The sequence below is a fragment of the Pristiophorus japonicus genome, chromosome 1, assembly GCF_044704955.1.
Source record: "Pristiophorus japonicus isolate sPriJap1 chromosome 1, sPriJap1.hap1, whole genome shotgun sequence".
In the NCBI taxonomy this organism is placed as follows: Eukaryota; Metazoa; Chordata; class Chondrichthyes; family Pristiophoridae; genus Pristiophorus; species Pristiophorus japonicus.
Genome location: NC_091977.1, coordinates 66,813,150 through 66,826,439, shown reverse-complemented (window position 1 = coordinate 66,826,439; position 13,290 = coordinate 66,813,150). Strand labels below are relative to the sequence as shown.

At 43.0% G+C, this 13,290-nt stretch overlaps 1 protein-coding gene across 1 annotated transcript in view; it reads left to right on the top strand.

The window, feature by feature from the left end:
* melk (maternal embryonic leucine zipper kinase) overlaps window positions 1-13,290 on the top strand; it is a 151,906-nt gene that overhangs the window by 52,384 nt on the left and 86,232 nt on the right. Inside the window, exon 7 of the mRNA XM_070884538.1 lies at window positions 2,455-2,547. Coding sequence (XP_070740639.1) covers window positions 2,455-2,547 — 93 coding nt within the window. The remainder of the gene's footprint in view (window positions 1-2,454; window positions 2,548-13,290) is intronic.

Sequence of the window (13,290 nt, the reverse complement as noted above, 5' to 3'; positions counted from 1 at the left end):
GGGTATGGCGAGAAAGCAGGAATGTGGTACTGAAGTTGCCTGTTCAGCCATGAACTCATTGAATGGCGGTGCAGGCTCGAAGGGCCGAATGGCCTACTCCTGCACCTATTTTCTATGTTTTCTAGGACACTGATAATATTCCGACAGTGGATAGTCTAGGGGCTATTGGGGAGGAGGAACTTAATACAATCACTAAGGAGATGGTACTCAGTAAGATAATGGGGTTAAAGGCAGATAAATCCCCTGGACCTGATGGCGTGCCGTCCTAGGGTCTTAAGAGAAGTAGCGGCAGGGATTGTGGATGCATTGGTTGTAATTTACCAAAATTGCTTGGATTCTGGGGAGGTCCCAGCAGATGTAATGCCCCTATTGAAAAAAGTAGGTAGACAAAAAGCAGGAAACTATAGACCAGTTAGCCTAACATCTGTGGTTGGGAAAATGTTGGAGTCCATTATTAAAGAAGCAGTAGCAGGACATTTGGAAAAGCAAAATTCGGTCAGGCAGAGTCAGCATGGATTTATGAAGAGGAAGTCATGTTTGACAAATTTGCTGGAGTTCTTTGAGGATGTAACGAACAGGGTGGATAAAGGGGAACCAGTGGATGTGGTATATTTGGACTTCCAGAAGGCATTTGACAAGGTGCCACATAAAAGGTTACTGCACAAGATAAAAGTTTACGGGGTTGGGGGTAAATATATTAACATGGATAGAGGATTGGCTAACTAACAGAAAACAGAGAATCGGGATAAATGGTTCATTCTCTGGTTGGCAACCAGTAACTAGTGGGGTGCCGCAGGGATTAGTGCTGGCACCCAAACTATTTACAATCTATATTAACGACTTGGAAGAAGGGACTAAGTGTAACTTAGCCAAGTTTTCTGACGATACAAAGATGGGAGAGAAAGCAATGTGTGAGGAGGGCACAAAAAAATCTGCAAAAGGACAAAGACAGGCTAAGTGAGTGGGCAAAAATTTGGCAAAAGGAGTATAATGTTGGAAAGTGTGAGGTGATGCACTTTGGCAGAAAAAAATCAAAGAGCAAATTATTATTTAAATGGAGAAAAAGTGCCGCAGTACAGCGGGACCTGGGGGTACTTGTGCATGAAACACAAAAGGATAGTGTGCAGGTACAGCAAGTGATCAGGAAGGCCAATGGTATCTTGGCCTTTATTGCAAAGGAGATGGAGTATAAAAGCAGGGAAGTCTTGCTACAGCTATATAAGGTATTGGTGAGGCCACATCTGGAATACTGTATGCAGTTTTGGTTTCCATACTTACGAAAGGATATACTTGCTTTGGAGGCAGTTCAGAGAAGGTTCACTAGGTTGATTCTGGGGATGAGGGGGTTGACTTATGAGGAAAGGTTCAGTAGGTTGGGCCTCTACTCATTGGAATTCAGAAGAATGAGAGGTGATCTTATCGAAACATATAAGATTATGAGGGGGCTTGACAAGGTGGATGCAGAGAGGAAGTTTCCACTGATGGGGAGACGAGAACTAGAAGGCATGATCTTAGAATAAGGGGCCGCTCATTTAAAACCGAGATGAGGAGAAATTTCTTCTGAGGGTTGTTAATCTGTGGAATTCGCTGCCTCAGAGAGCTGTGGAATCTGGGACATTGAATAAATTTAAGACAGAAAGACAGTTTCTTAAATGATAAGGGGTTACTGGGAGAGGGCGGGGAAGTGGAGCCGAGTCCATGATCAGATCAGCCATGATCTTATTAAATGGCGGAGCAGGCTCAAGGGGCCATATGGCCTACTCTTGCTCCTACTTCTTATGTTCTTATATCTTAAGGTATATTATTATGACTAGAAAAATAGATTTGATCCCAATGAAACTATGACCAAGGATGCAGTTGTGCACAAAGTATCGCTATAATTTTGTGTTTCCCCACTGTGTGTGCTCCATTGTTTGCAAATCAAACTGATTAGGTTGATTGCAATTTAACCCTTACAATGCAGCAAAGGAATTTACTTATCTTGAGTCGCCTCAGGCCTTCAGATCCTCTTCAGATTAACGTTGTCACATCTATGATAGACCATGTTGATTTGAATTTCTGAGCTTTCGATTGTCTGAAAAGGTGGCCTGTTGTTCATCAACTGCAAACATTATGGGACTCCTTCTACTGCTATGAGTAAAGTAAAATATGTTGGAATATAGAGGGGAACTACCAGCTATATTTGACACTACTGGTTATTATCCAATGACCCCTATTCAATAGTGGACATTGGGTAAAGATGTCTAGGGTAACTGAAGAATGGCAACTTGGTGAGGAGTGCCGCAGCAGTGGAGCTGTACCCAAACATGAGCCCATGCCTTCAGGAGAGGGTGTGAAAATAGAGGATAGAATTGGCAAAGTAACTGAACATTTCTTTGATTTAAGAGTTTGTAGAACTACTGCATTCTATTGGTGTATGTAAACAGCTAGTTACAGCTTCAGTTCTCGTTGCAGGGTGGATTAGATTACCAGTTAACAACGTGCTGTGGTAGCCCTGCCTATGCCGCACCTGAACTTATTCAAGGGAAAGCTTATATTGGATCTGAGGTAAGTGAAGAATTTTATTGGCATATATATTCAAAATGAAGGAACAGTATAAGCAGGCCACTTCTTCCTCAGAGTGGTAAAGATCTTTCCTAATCAACTCTTCAGATAATAAGCAGTCCATGCCCGCATGCAGCAAGACCTGGATAACATTTAGGCTTGGGCTGATAAGTGGCAAGTAACATTCCTACCACACAAATGCCAGGCAATGACTATCTCCAACAAGCAAGAGTCTAACCATCACCCCCTTGATATTCAATGGCCTTACCAGCAGTGAATACCGTATCATCAACATTCTGGAGTTCACTATCGACCAGAAACATAACTGGACCAGCCACATAACTACTGTGGCAACAAGTGCAGGTCATAGGCTGGGTATCGTGCAGTGAGTGTCTCGCCTCCTGTCTCCCCAAAGCCTTTCCACCATCTACAAGGCACAAGTCAGGAGTGTGATGGAATACTCTCCACTTGCCTGGATAATTGCAGCTCCAACAACACTCAGAAGCTCGACACCATCCAGGACAAAGCAGCCCGCTTGATTGGCACCCCTTCCACCATCTTAAACATTAATTCCCTGCACCACCAGCACATCATGGCTGCAGTGTGTACTATCCACAAGATGCACTGCAGCAACTCGCCAAGGCTTCTTTGGCAGCACCTCCCAAACCTGTGACCTCTCCACCTAGAAGAACAGGGGCAGCAGGCGCATGGGAACACCTGCAAGTTCCCCTCCAAGTTGCGCACCATCTGACTTAGAAATATATCGCCATTCCTTGATCGTCGCTGGGTCAAAATCCTGGAACTCCCTCCTGAACAGCATTTTTGGGAGTACCTCCACTACAAGGACTGCAGCAGTTCAAGAAGGCAGCTCACCACTACCTTCTCTAGGGCAGTTAGGGATGGGCAATAAATGCTGGCCTTGCCAGTGATGCCCACATCCCAGGGACAAAAAGAAAAGGAGCATCTTAAAGGAGAAAAGATCGGTGGAGAAGTTTAGGATGGAAATTCCAGAGTTTAGGACCTTGGCAGCTGAAGGCATGGTCATCAATGGTGGAATGAATTGGGGATGCTCAGGAGGCCAGAATCAGACGAGCACGGATATCTAGGAAAGTTGTGGGGCTGGAGAATATTACGGGGAAGAGGAGGTGCTAGGTCATGGAGGGATTTGAAAACAAGGATGAGAATTTTCAAATTGAGGCGTTGCTTAACCAGGAGCCAATGTAGGCCAGCGAGCACAGGGGTAATGGGTGAACGGGACTTGGTGCAAGATAAGACATGGCCAGCAAAGTTTTGGATGACCTCCAGTTTACGGAAGGTAGAATGTGGGAGATTTGCCAGGAGTGCGTTGGAATAGTAAAGTCTAGAGGTAACCAAGACATTCTGAGCCCAACCAGTCCATGCCGGCATTTATGCTCCACTGAGCCTCCTTCTATCTTTCCTCATCTAAATCTATCAGCGTAATCCTCTACTCCCTTCTCTCTCATGCTTGTCTAGCCTCCCCTTAAATGCAATTATACTATACACTTCAAGCACTCCCTGTGGTAGCGAGTTCCACATTCTCACCACTCTTTAGGTAAAGAAGTTTCTTCAGAATTCCCTATTGGATTTCTTGGTGACTATCTTATATTGATGGCCTCTAGTTATGCTCTTCCCCACAAGTGGAAACATTCTCTCTGTATCCACTCGATCAAAACCTTTCATAATTTTAAAGACCTCTATTGGGTCACAGCTCAGCTGCCTTTTTTCAAGAGAAAAGAGATCCAGCCTGTTCATCCTTTCCTGATGTACATACCCTCACATTTCTGGTATCATCCTTGTAAATCTTCTCTGCACCCTCTCCAGTGCCTCTATATCCTTTTTTATAATATGGCGACCAGAACTGTACGCAGTACTCAAGGTTCAATACAGGTTTAGTACAACTTCCCTACTTTTCAATTCTATACCTCTAGAAATCAATCCTAGTGTTTGGTTTGCTTTTTTTTATGATCTTGCTAACCTGTGGTGCAACTTTTAGTGATTGGTGTATTTGTACTCCGAGATTCCTCTACCCCACCTAGACTCGCAACCTCCAAGAAGTAATTGACCTCCCTGTTCTTCCTACCAAAATGTACTACGTCACATTTATCTGTGTTGAACTTCATTTGCCAATTATTTGTCCATTCTGCAAGTTTATTAATGTCCTCCTGTAATTTGTTGCCGTCTTCCTCAGTATTGACTACCTCCCCCCGCCAATTTGGTGTCGCCTGCAAATTTACTCCCAATCTCTGCTTTCCTCATCTAAATAACCTCCATAGACATCCCCCTGTCCACTACTGTAGTCACTTCTTCAAAAGTTCAATCAGTTTGGGTCGGGCATGAGCTACCCCTTACAAATCCTCATACCTGAAGGCCTTCATCCCTAATAACGTCCTGGTAAACCTCCTCTGTCTTTTCTTAGTCCTTCACATCTTTCCTAAAGTGTGACGCCTGGAATTGTCCTGAATACTCCAGCTGAGACCTAAAGAGTTCTCAGCTGGTTATCTGCAAAAGATCACGAGGATGTCTCAGTAGCTGCTTTTCTTTTCAATAGCTCCTACAGTGCAGGTCTTGCGTAGCTAATGGCAACAGAAGATACATGGCCAAAATAAATGTCTCCATGCTGCGTCTTCCTTACCATCAGCAGTCTTCCTCGGGCCAGTAATCATACTGTTTTGATGGTAACACGTTTTTACCAGTAATAACGCCATGACACAATATTGTGATGTGATTACGTACACGATTAACTATTGTCTGTCGTGACATCAGTGCTTGCGCGTGCCCAATAGCTAAATTGTTACAGCCATTCTACGTACGCAAACTAATTATCTCCTCACCACAGCCAATTTACAGGAAGACAAACTGCAGATCTACTGGCAAATTCAGGAGAATAGCACTGTTAGCTGGTGCTCAGGAATCAGAGAAGACGCAGCAATAACTGCTCATGATACCTTAGGAATGCCGGTTTCAAATGCAGAGCAAGAAATGAAATAAAATAAAAGCACGAATACTTTTTTTTGCATTAGAATTCTAAGTGGCATATCAGTAACAAGGGGCTGAGCAGCTATCTAAACAGCTATTTAAAATGTCTTAAATGTTGAGCAAAATTCCTCAGCAACACCCCGTACACATTGTGCAACATGGAATTGGTAGTATTGCTACCTTCTGATATACTGATCATTTAGGCTACTGGCTAAATCAATTGCAATAAAATTCCACTGGATGTTCCCATTAATCTGCAAATTTACTTGCGCACTGCAAGGCTTCATAGTATGTACCCAAGAGACCTTAGAAGATAAAAGGCTTGGACACTCCTGATTTATTGTGATAGATTCACTAGAAATTCTTGTAATGGGCAGATTGATTTCAATTTTTATTTTAGGCTTTTAATGCTGTGTATGTTCACTATTATTATTTCAGTGAGCAAGTAGTAAATGATGACAGATTCTCTAATTGTCCCTGGCTTATCATGCAACATTGAGGGCTTCCTTCCATTGCTACCATGACTTTGTTTCTGGAGTAATCACTTCCTGGCCATCCCTACCTTTCTGCTGACTTCACAGTGTCCACCTTGGGTACATAACTGGTACATACTCTTATGAAGTCGATGGGGGTAATGAGATATGTATCTGGTTAAGTTGAGTGATCATAATGTGATTTGACATTTGACATTTCAAGAATTGGAGAGGCTACTAAAACAAAATTGCCAAATTTTAAGAGGAGCAATTTTGTGCTTGGGAAGTCTTGCCAGAGTGGGGTTGGCAGGTTTGAATATGGCTAGGAGAGTGGAAGAATTATGGAGTTCTTTCAAGTTAATTATTCAGAATGCAATGGATCAATGTGTGCCCTTGAAACCAAGCTTAAAACCAAGAGCCTGGTTGAAAGGGACTACCAAGCAACTCACAAAGGGGAAAAAAGCTTTTAAGGCCATGAAGAAAAATGGCACAGATTTCAGACCGATTCAGTGTAAAAATGCATCGAAATGAAGAAGAAAAATTTCAAATTGAATGTAATAAAAGTGAAGAATAATTTGAGAAAAAGAAAAATGAGGGATGCATTGGGTGAGGACCTGACAACTGATGCTACACAGGCTGCCAAATAAGTCTTTTTTGCCTCAGACTTTACTAGAGCAAAGGCAGGTAACCTATTTGATCTGGAGAGGTAAGTTGCAACACTTTTCACGTTACTACCAGCTTGGGTGTTGAATAACCAAGCTGGTAGTAATGTGAAAAATGTTGCAACTTAAGTAAACCTTTAAGGTAAATAAAATAAAATATATATTTTTATTTTTTAAATAAAGCTCAGGGGCTGGATAAAATGCACATGAGGATCCTTAAGGAAACAAGGGAGTAAATTGCAGGAACTCTTGAACTAACCTTCCAGAAATCACTGGGAAATATAGAAAATAGGTCCTTCGAGCCTGCACCGCCATTCAATAAGATCATGGCTGATCATTCCCTCAGTACCCCTTTCCTGCTTTCTCTCCATACCCCTTGATCCCCTTAGCCATAAGGGCCATATCTAACTCCTCTTGAATATATCCAATGAACTGGTATCAACAACTCTCTGCGGCAGGGAATTCCACAGGTTAACAACTCTGAGTGAAGAAGTTTCTCCTCATCTCAGTCCTAAATGGCCTACCCCTTATCCTAAGACTATGTCCCCTGGTTCTGGACTTCCCCAACATCGGGAACATTCTTCCCGCATCTAACCTGTCCAGTCCCGTCAGAATCTTATACGTTTCTATGAGAGCACCCTCTCATCCTTCTAAACTCCAGTGAATAAAGGCCCAGTTGATCCAGTCTCTCCTCATATGACAGTCCAGCCATCCCTGGAATCTGTCTGGTGAACCTTCGCTGCACTCCCTCAATAGCAAGAACGTCCTTCCTCAGAATAGGAGACCAAAACTGAACACAATATTCCAGGTGAGGCCTCACTAAGGCCCTGTACAACTGCAGTAAGGCCTCGCTGTTCCTATACTCAAATCCCTAGCTATGAAGGCCAACATACTCTTTACTGCCTGCTGTACCTGCATGCCCACTTTCAGTGACTGATGAACCATGACACCCAGGTCTCGTTGCATCTCCCCTTTTCCTAATCTGCCGCCATTCAGATAATCTGCCTTCCTGTTTTTGCCCCAAAATGGATAACCTCACATTTATCCACATTATACTGCATTTGCCATGCATTTGTCCACTCACCTAACCTGTCCAAGTCACCCTGCAGCCTCTCAGCGTCCTCCTCACAGCTTACACCGCCACCCAGTTTAGTGTCATCCGCAAACTTGGCAATATTACACTCAATTCCTTCATCTAAATCGTTGTCCAGTCCGTCACTTGAGAAGAGTAGATAATGCTCTTTTTTTTTTAAGTAGGAAACTACAGACCAGTGAGTAATGCCCATTGTGGGTAAAGTTATTACCGATAAGATCATGGAACATCTGGATAGAAATAAAATAATACGCTAGCCAATATAGGTTCATGAAGGGGAGGTTTTGTCAATCTAACTTACTGGTTTGCTGGAGCTTGGTGGGGGTAATGCAGAGGATGTGCTGCACTTGAATTTCAGTAAGGCCTTTGATGCAGTTCCTCTGAAAAGATTGGTACAGAACATTAACCGAGAATTCGTAGAAATATTTTACATTGGATACCTAATTGGTTGACCAAATAAAATGCAGATGGTGATTCAAATTCCTGGGACATTGGAACTGGTTCTGGGGGAGGCAGGACCAGTACAAACCGGATGGTCTGCACCTGGGCAGGACCGGAGCCAATGTGCTAGGGGGTGTGTTTGCTACTGCTGTTGGGGAGGGGTTAAACTAATATGACAGGGGGATGGGAACCTATGCAGTGAGACAGAGGGAAGTAGAATGGGGGCAGAAGCAAAAGATAGAAAGAAGAAAAGTAAAAGTGGAGGGCAGAGAAACCAAAAGCAAAAAGGGCCACGTTACAGCAAAATCCTAAAGGGGCAAAGGGTGTTAAAAAGACAAGCCTGAAGGCTCTGTGCCTCAATGCGAGGAGTATTCGGAATAAGGTGGACAAATTAACTGCGCAGATAGCAGCTAAAGGATATGATGTAATTGACATGGCTCCAGGGTGACCAAGGCTGGAAACTCAACATCCAGGGGTATTCAACATTTAGGAAGGATAGACAGAAAGAAAATGGAGGCAGAGTGGCGTTGCTGGTTAAAGATCAAATCAGTGCAATTGTAAGGAAGGACATTAGCCTGGTTGATGTGGAATCAGTATGGGTGGAGCTGCGGAATTCCAAAAGGCAGAAAACGCTAGTGAGAGTTGTATAGACCTCCAAATAGTAGTAGTGAAATTGGGGACAGCATCAAACAAGAAATAAGGGATGTGTGCAATAAAGGTACAGCAGTAATCATGGGTGACTTTAATCTACACATTGCTACCAGTTAGGTTAGTCCAATCAATGTGGTGGAGGAGGATTTCCTGGAGTGTATTAGGGATGGTTTACTAGACCAATATGTCGAGGAACCAACCAGGGAGCTGGCCATCCGAGACTGGGTGATGTGTAATGAGAAGGGACTAATTAGCAATCTTGTTGTGCGAGGCCCCTTGGGGAAAAGTGACCATAATATGGTAGAATTCCTTATTAAGATGGATAGTGACAAAGTTAATTCGGAAACTCGGGTCCTGAACTTAAGGAAAGGTAACTTCGACAGTATGAGGCGTGAATTGCCTAGAATAGACAAGCAAAGGATACTCAAAGGGTTGACGGTGGATAAGCAATGGCAAACATTTAAAGATCACATGGATGAACTTCAGCAAATGTACATCCCTGTCTGGAGTAAAAATAAAACGAGGACGGTGGCTCAGCCATGGCTAACAAAGGATAGTGTTAAAGCCAAGGAAGAGGCATATAAATTGGCTAGAAAAAGCAATAAACCTGAGGACTGGGAGAAATTTTGAATTCAACAGAGGAGGACTAAGGGTTTAATTAAGAGGGGAAAAATAGAGTATGAGAGGAAGCTTGCAGGGAATATAAAAACTGACTGCAAAAGCTTCTATAAATATGTGAAGAGAAAAAGATTAGTAAAGCCAATCATAGGTCCCTTGCAGTCGGATTCAGGTGAAATTATAATGGCGAACAAAGAAATGGCAGACCAATTGAACCAGTACTTTGGTTCTGTCTTCACGAAGGAAGATGCAAATAACCTTCCAAAGGTACTAGGGGACAGTGGGTCTAGTGAGAAGGAGGAACTGAAGGATATCCTTATAAGGCAGGAAATTGTGTTCGGGAAATTGATGAGATTGAAGGCTGATAAATCCCCGGGGCCTGATAGTCTGCACCCCAGAGTGCTCAAGGAAGTGGCCCTAGAAATAGTGGATGCATTGATCATTTTCCAACAGTCTATCGACTCTGGATCAGTTCCCATGGAGTGGAGGGTAGCTAATGTAACACCACTTTTTAAAAAAAAAAAGAGGGAGAGACAAAACGGGCAATAATAGACCGGTTAGCTTGACATCAATAGTGGGGAAAATGTTGGAATCGATAATGAAGGATGAAATAGCAGCGCATTTGGAAAGCGGTGGCAGGATCGGACCAAGTCAGCATGGATTTATGAAAGGGAAACCATGCTTGACGAATCTTCTGGAATTTCTTGAGGATGTAACAAGCAGAGTGGACAAGGGAGAACCAGTGTGTGTGGTGTATTTGGACTTTCAGAAGGCTTTTGACAAGGTCTCGCACAAGAGATTGTTGTGCAAAATCAAAGCACATGGTATTGGGGGTAATATACTGACGTGGTTAGGGAACTGGTTGGCAGACAGGAAGCAGAGAGTCGGGATAAACTGGTCCTTTTCAGAATGGCAGGCAGTGACTAGTGGAGTGCCGCAGGGCTCAGTGCTGGGACCCCAGCTCTTTACAATATACATTAACGATTTGGTTGAAGGAATAGAGTGTAATATCTCCAAGTTTGCAGATGACACTAAACTGGGTGGCGGTGTGAGCTGTGAGGAGGACACTAAGAGGCTGCAGGGTGACTTACAGGTTAAGTGAGTGGGCAAATGCATGGCAGATGCAGTATAATGTGGATAAATGTGAGGTTATCCATTTTGGGGGCAAAAACATGAAGGCAGTGTATTATCTGAATGGCGGCAAACGAGGAAAAGGGGAGGTGCAACGAGACCTGGGTGTCATGGTTCATCAGTCACTGAAAGTGGGCACGCAGGTACAGCAGGTGGTAAAGAAGGCAAATGGTATGTTGGCCTTCATAGCTAGGGGATTTGAATATAGAAGCAGGGAGGTCTTACTGCGTTGTACAGGACCTTAGTGAGGCCTCACCTGGAATATTGTGTTCAGTTTTGGTCTCCTAGTCTGAGGAAGGACGTTCTTGCTATTGAGGGAGTGCAGCGAAGGTTCACCAGACTGATTCCAGGGATGGCTGGGCTGTCATATGAGGAGAGACTGGATTAACTGGGCCTTTATTTACTGGAGTTTAGAAGGATGAGAGGGGATCTCATAGAAAAGTATAAGATTCTGACGGGACTGGACAGGTTAGATGCGGGAAGAATGTTCCCGATGTTGGGGAAGTCCAGAACCAGGGGACATAATCTTAGGATAAGGGGTAAGCCATTTAGGACTGAGATGAGGAGAAACTCAGAGAGTTGTTAACCTGTGGAATTCCCTGCCGCAGAGAGTTGTTAATGCCAGTTCATTGGATATATTCAAGAGGGAGTTAGATATGGCCCTTATGACTAAAGGGATCAAGGGGTATGGAGAGAAAGCGGGAAAGGGGTATTGAGGGAATGATCAGCCATGATCTTAATAATGGTGGTGCAGGCTCGAAGGGCCAAATGGTCTACTCCTGCACCTATTTTCTATGTTTCTATCCAGTAAGGAACTATTACTTAAATTGCAAGAAAATAATGTGCATAATGATTGACAATAAATTGAAGCTATTGCAATAATGCTCGGCAGCAGTGAGTAAAGCAAATCAGATGCTGGAATGTTTTGAAATGTCAATATTGAGCCAAAATAGTGAGGTAATCCTGCCACTTTATGAATCATTGGTGTGACCACACTTAGAATGCTGTATACAGTTCTGGTCACTGCAGTATGAAAAGTTTATTGCAGTTATTGAAAGGATACAGAACACAGCAATGCTTAAGGGGATGGTGGGATTGGATTATGAGGTGCAATTATGTAACTTGGCTATGTTCTCACCAGAAAAGATTAAGTTGAGAGGTGATCTGATTGCTGTTTTGTGATTCTGAAGGGTCTGTTAATGTAGACCACGACACGCTATTTCACCTTGTCCAGAACAGTAGGACTTAAGGACACGGCCTGCACTTGAAGGGAGGTAAATTTAAAACGAATCTGTGGAAACATTATTTTAGTGACCGAGTAGTAAAAATGGCTCCATAGGAAAGACGGTGGAAGTAGAGTGTTTTGATTCATTCAAATGGAAATTAGTTAGATTTCTTTTTTTTTTTAAAAAGAGTAATTTGAGACATGACAGTAACTGGAGCATGCTTACAAAGAACAAGTAACTTTGTACCTATGGTTCCCAAAGTCCTCCACCTCTGGGGTTTTCTTGCCTCAACTATAGGGCAGTAATAGTACAGGATTTCAACTACCCTAAATATTAACTGGGATAAAATTAGTGTGAAAGCTATAGAGGGTGCGGAATTCCTAAAATGCACTCAGGAGAACTTTTTTTTAGCCAGTATGTAACAAGCCCAGAAGGTGGTTCTGGACATCATTTTAGGGAATGAAGCTGGGTAGGTGGAAGGGTTGGCAGTGGGAGAGCATTTTGGTATTAGTGATCATAATTCCGTTAGATTTAGGGTAGTTATGGAAAAGGACAAAGATAGACCAGTAATAAAAGTTCTCAATTGAGAAAAAGCCAATGGTGCTAAGCTGAGATGGGATTTAGCCAAAATGGACTGGAAACAGCTATTTGAAGGTGTCAGAACAGTGGGAGGCATTCAAGGAGGAGATCCTGAGGGTGCAGAGCAAGTATGTTCCCTTAAAGAAAATGGGTGGGACTAACAAATCTAAAGCCCCCTGGATGTCAAGGGACATAGGGTAGGATAATGAAAAAAAGGGAAGCTTATGACAGATACCGAGGGCTCAATACTGCAGAAACCCTAGAGGAGTATAGAAAGTGCAGGGGTGCAATTAAAAAGGAAATTAGGAAAGCAAAGAGAGCATGAGAACATTTTGGCAAATAAAATCAAGGAAAACCCAAAGATGTTTTATAAATACATTACGAGCTAGAGGATAACTAAAGAAAGAGTAGGGCCTAATAGAGACCATAAATGTAATCTGTGTTTGGAGGCTGAAGACATGGGTATGGTTCTTAATGACTACTTTGTCTGTTTTCACAAAAAAGAGGGGCGATGCAGACATTGCAATCAGGGAGGAGGAATGTGAAATATTACATGAAATAAACATAGTGAGCGAGGGAAGTATTAAGGACCTTAGCAGCTTTGAAAGTGTCTAAATCCCCAGGCCTGGATGAAATGTATCCCAGGCTGTTAAAAGAAACAAAAGAGGAAATAGCAGAGGCTCTGGCCATAATTTTCCAATTGTCTCTGGCTATAGATATGGTGCTGGAGGACTGCTAACGTTGTACCTTTGTTTAGAAAGGGATAGACCGAGTAATTACAGGCCAGTCAGCCTAACCTCGGTGGTGGGAAAATTATTGGAACAAATTCTGAAGGACAGGATAAATCTTCATTTAGAAAGACATGGATTAATCAA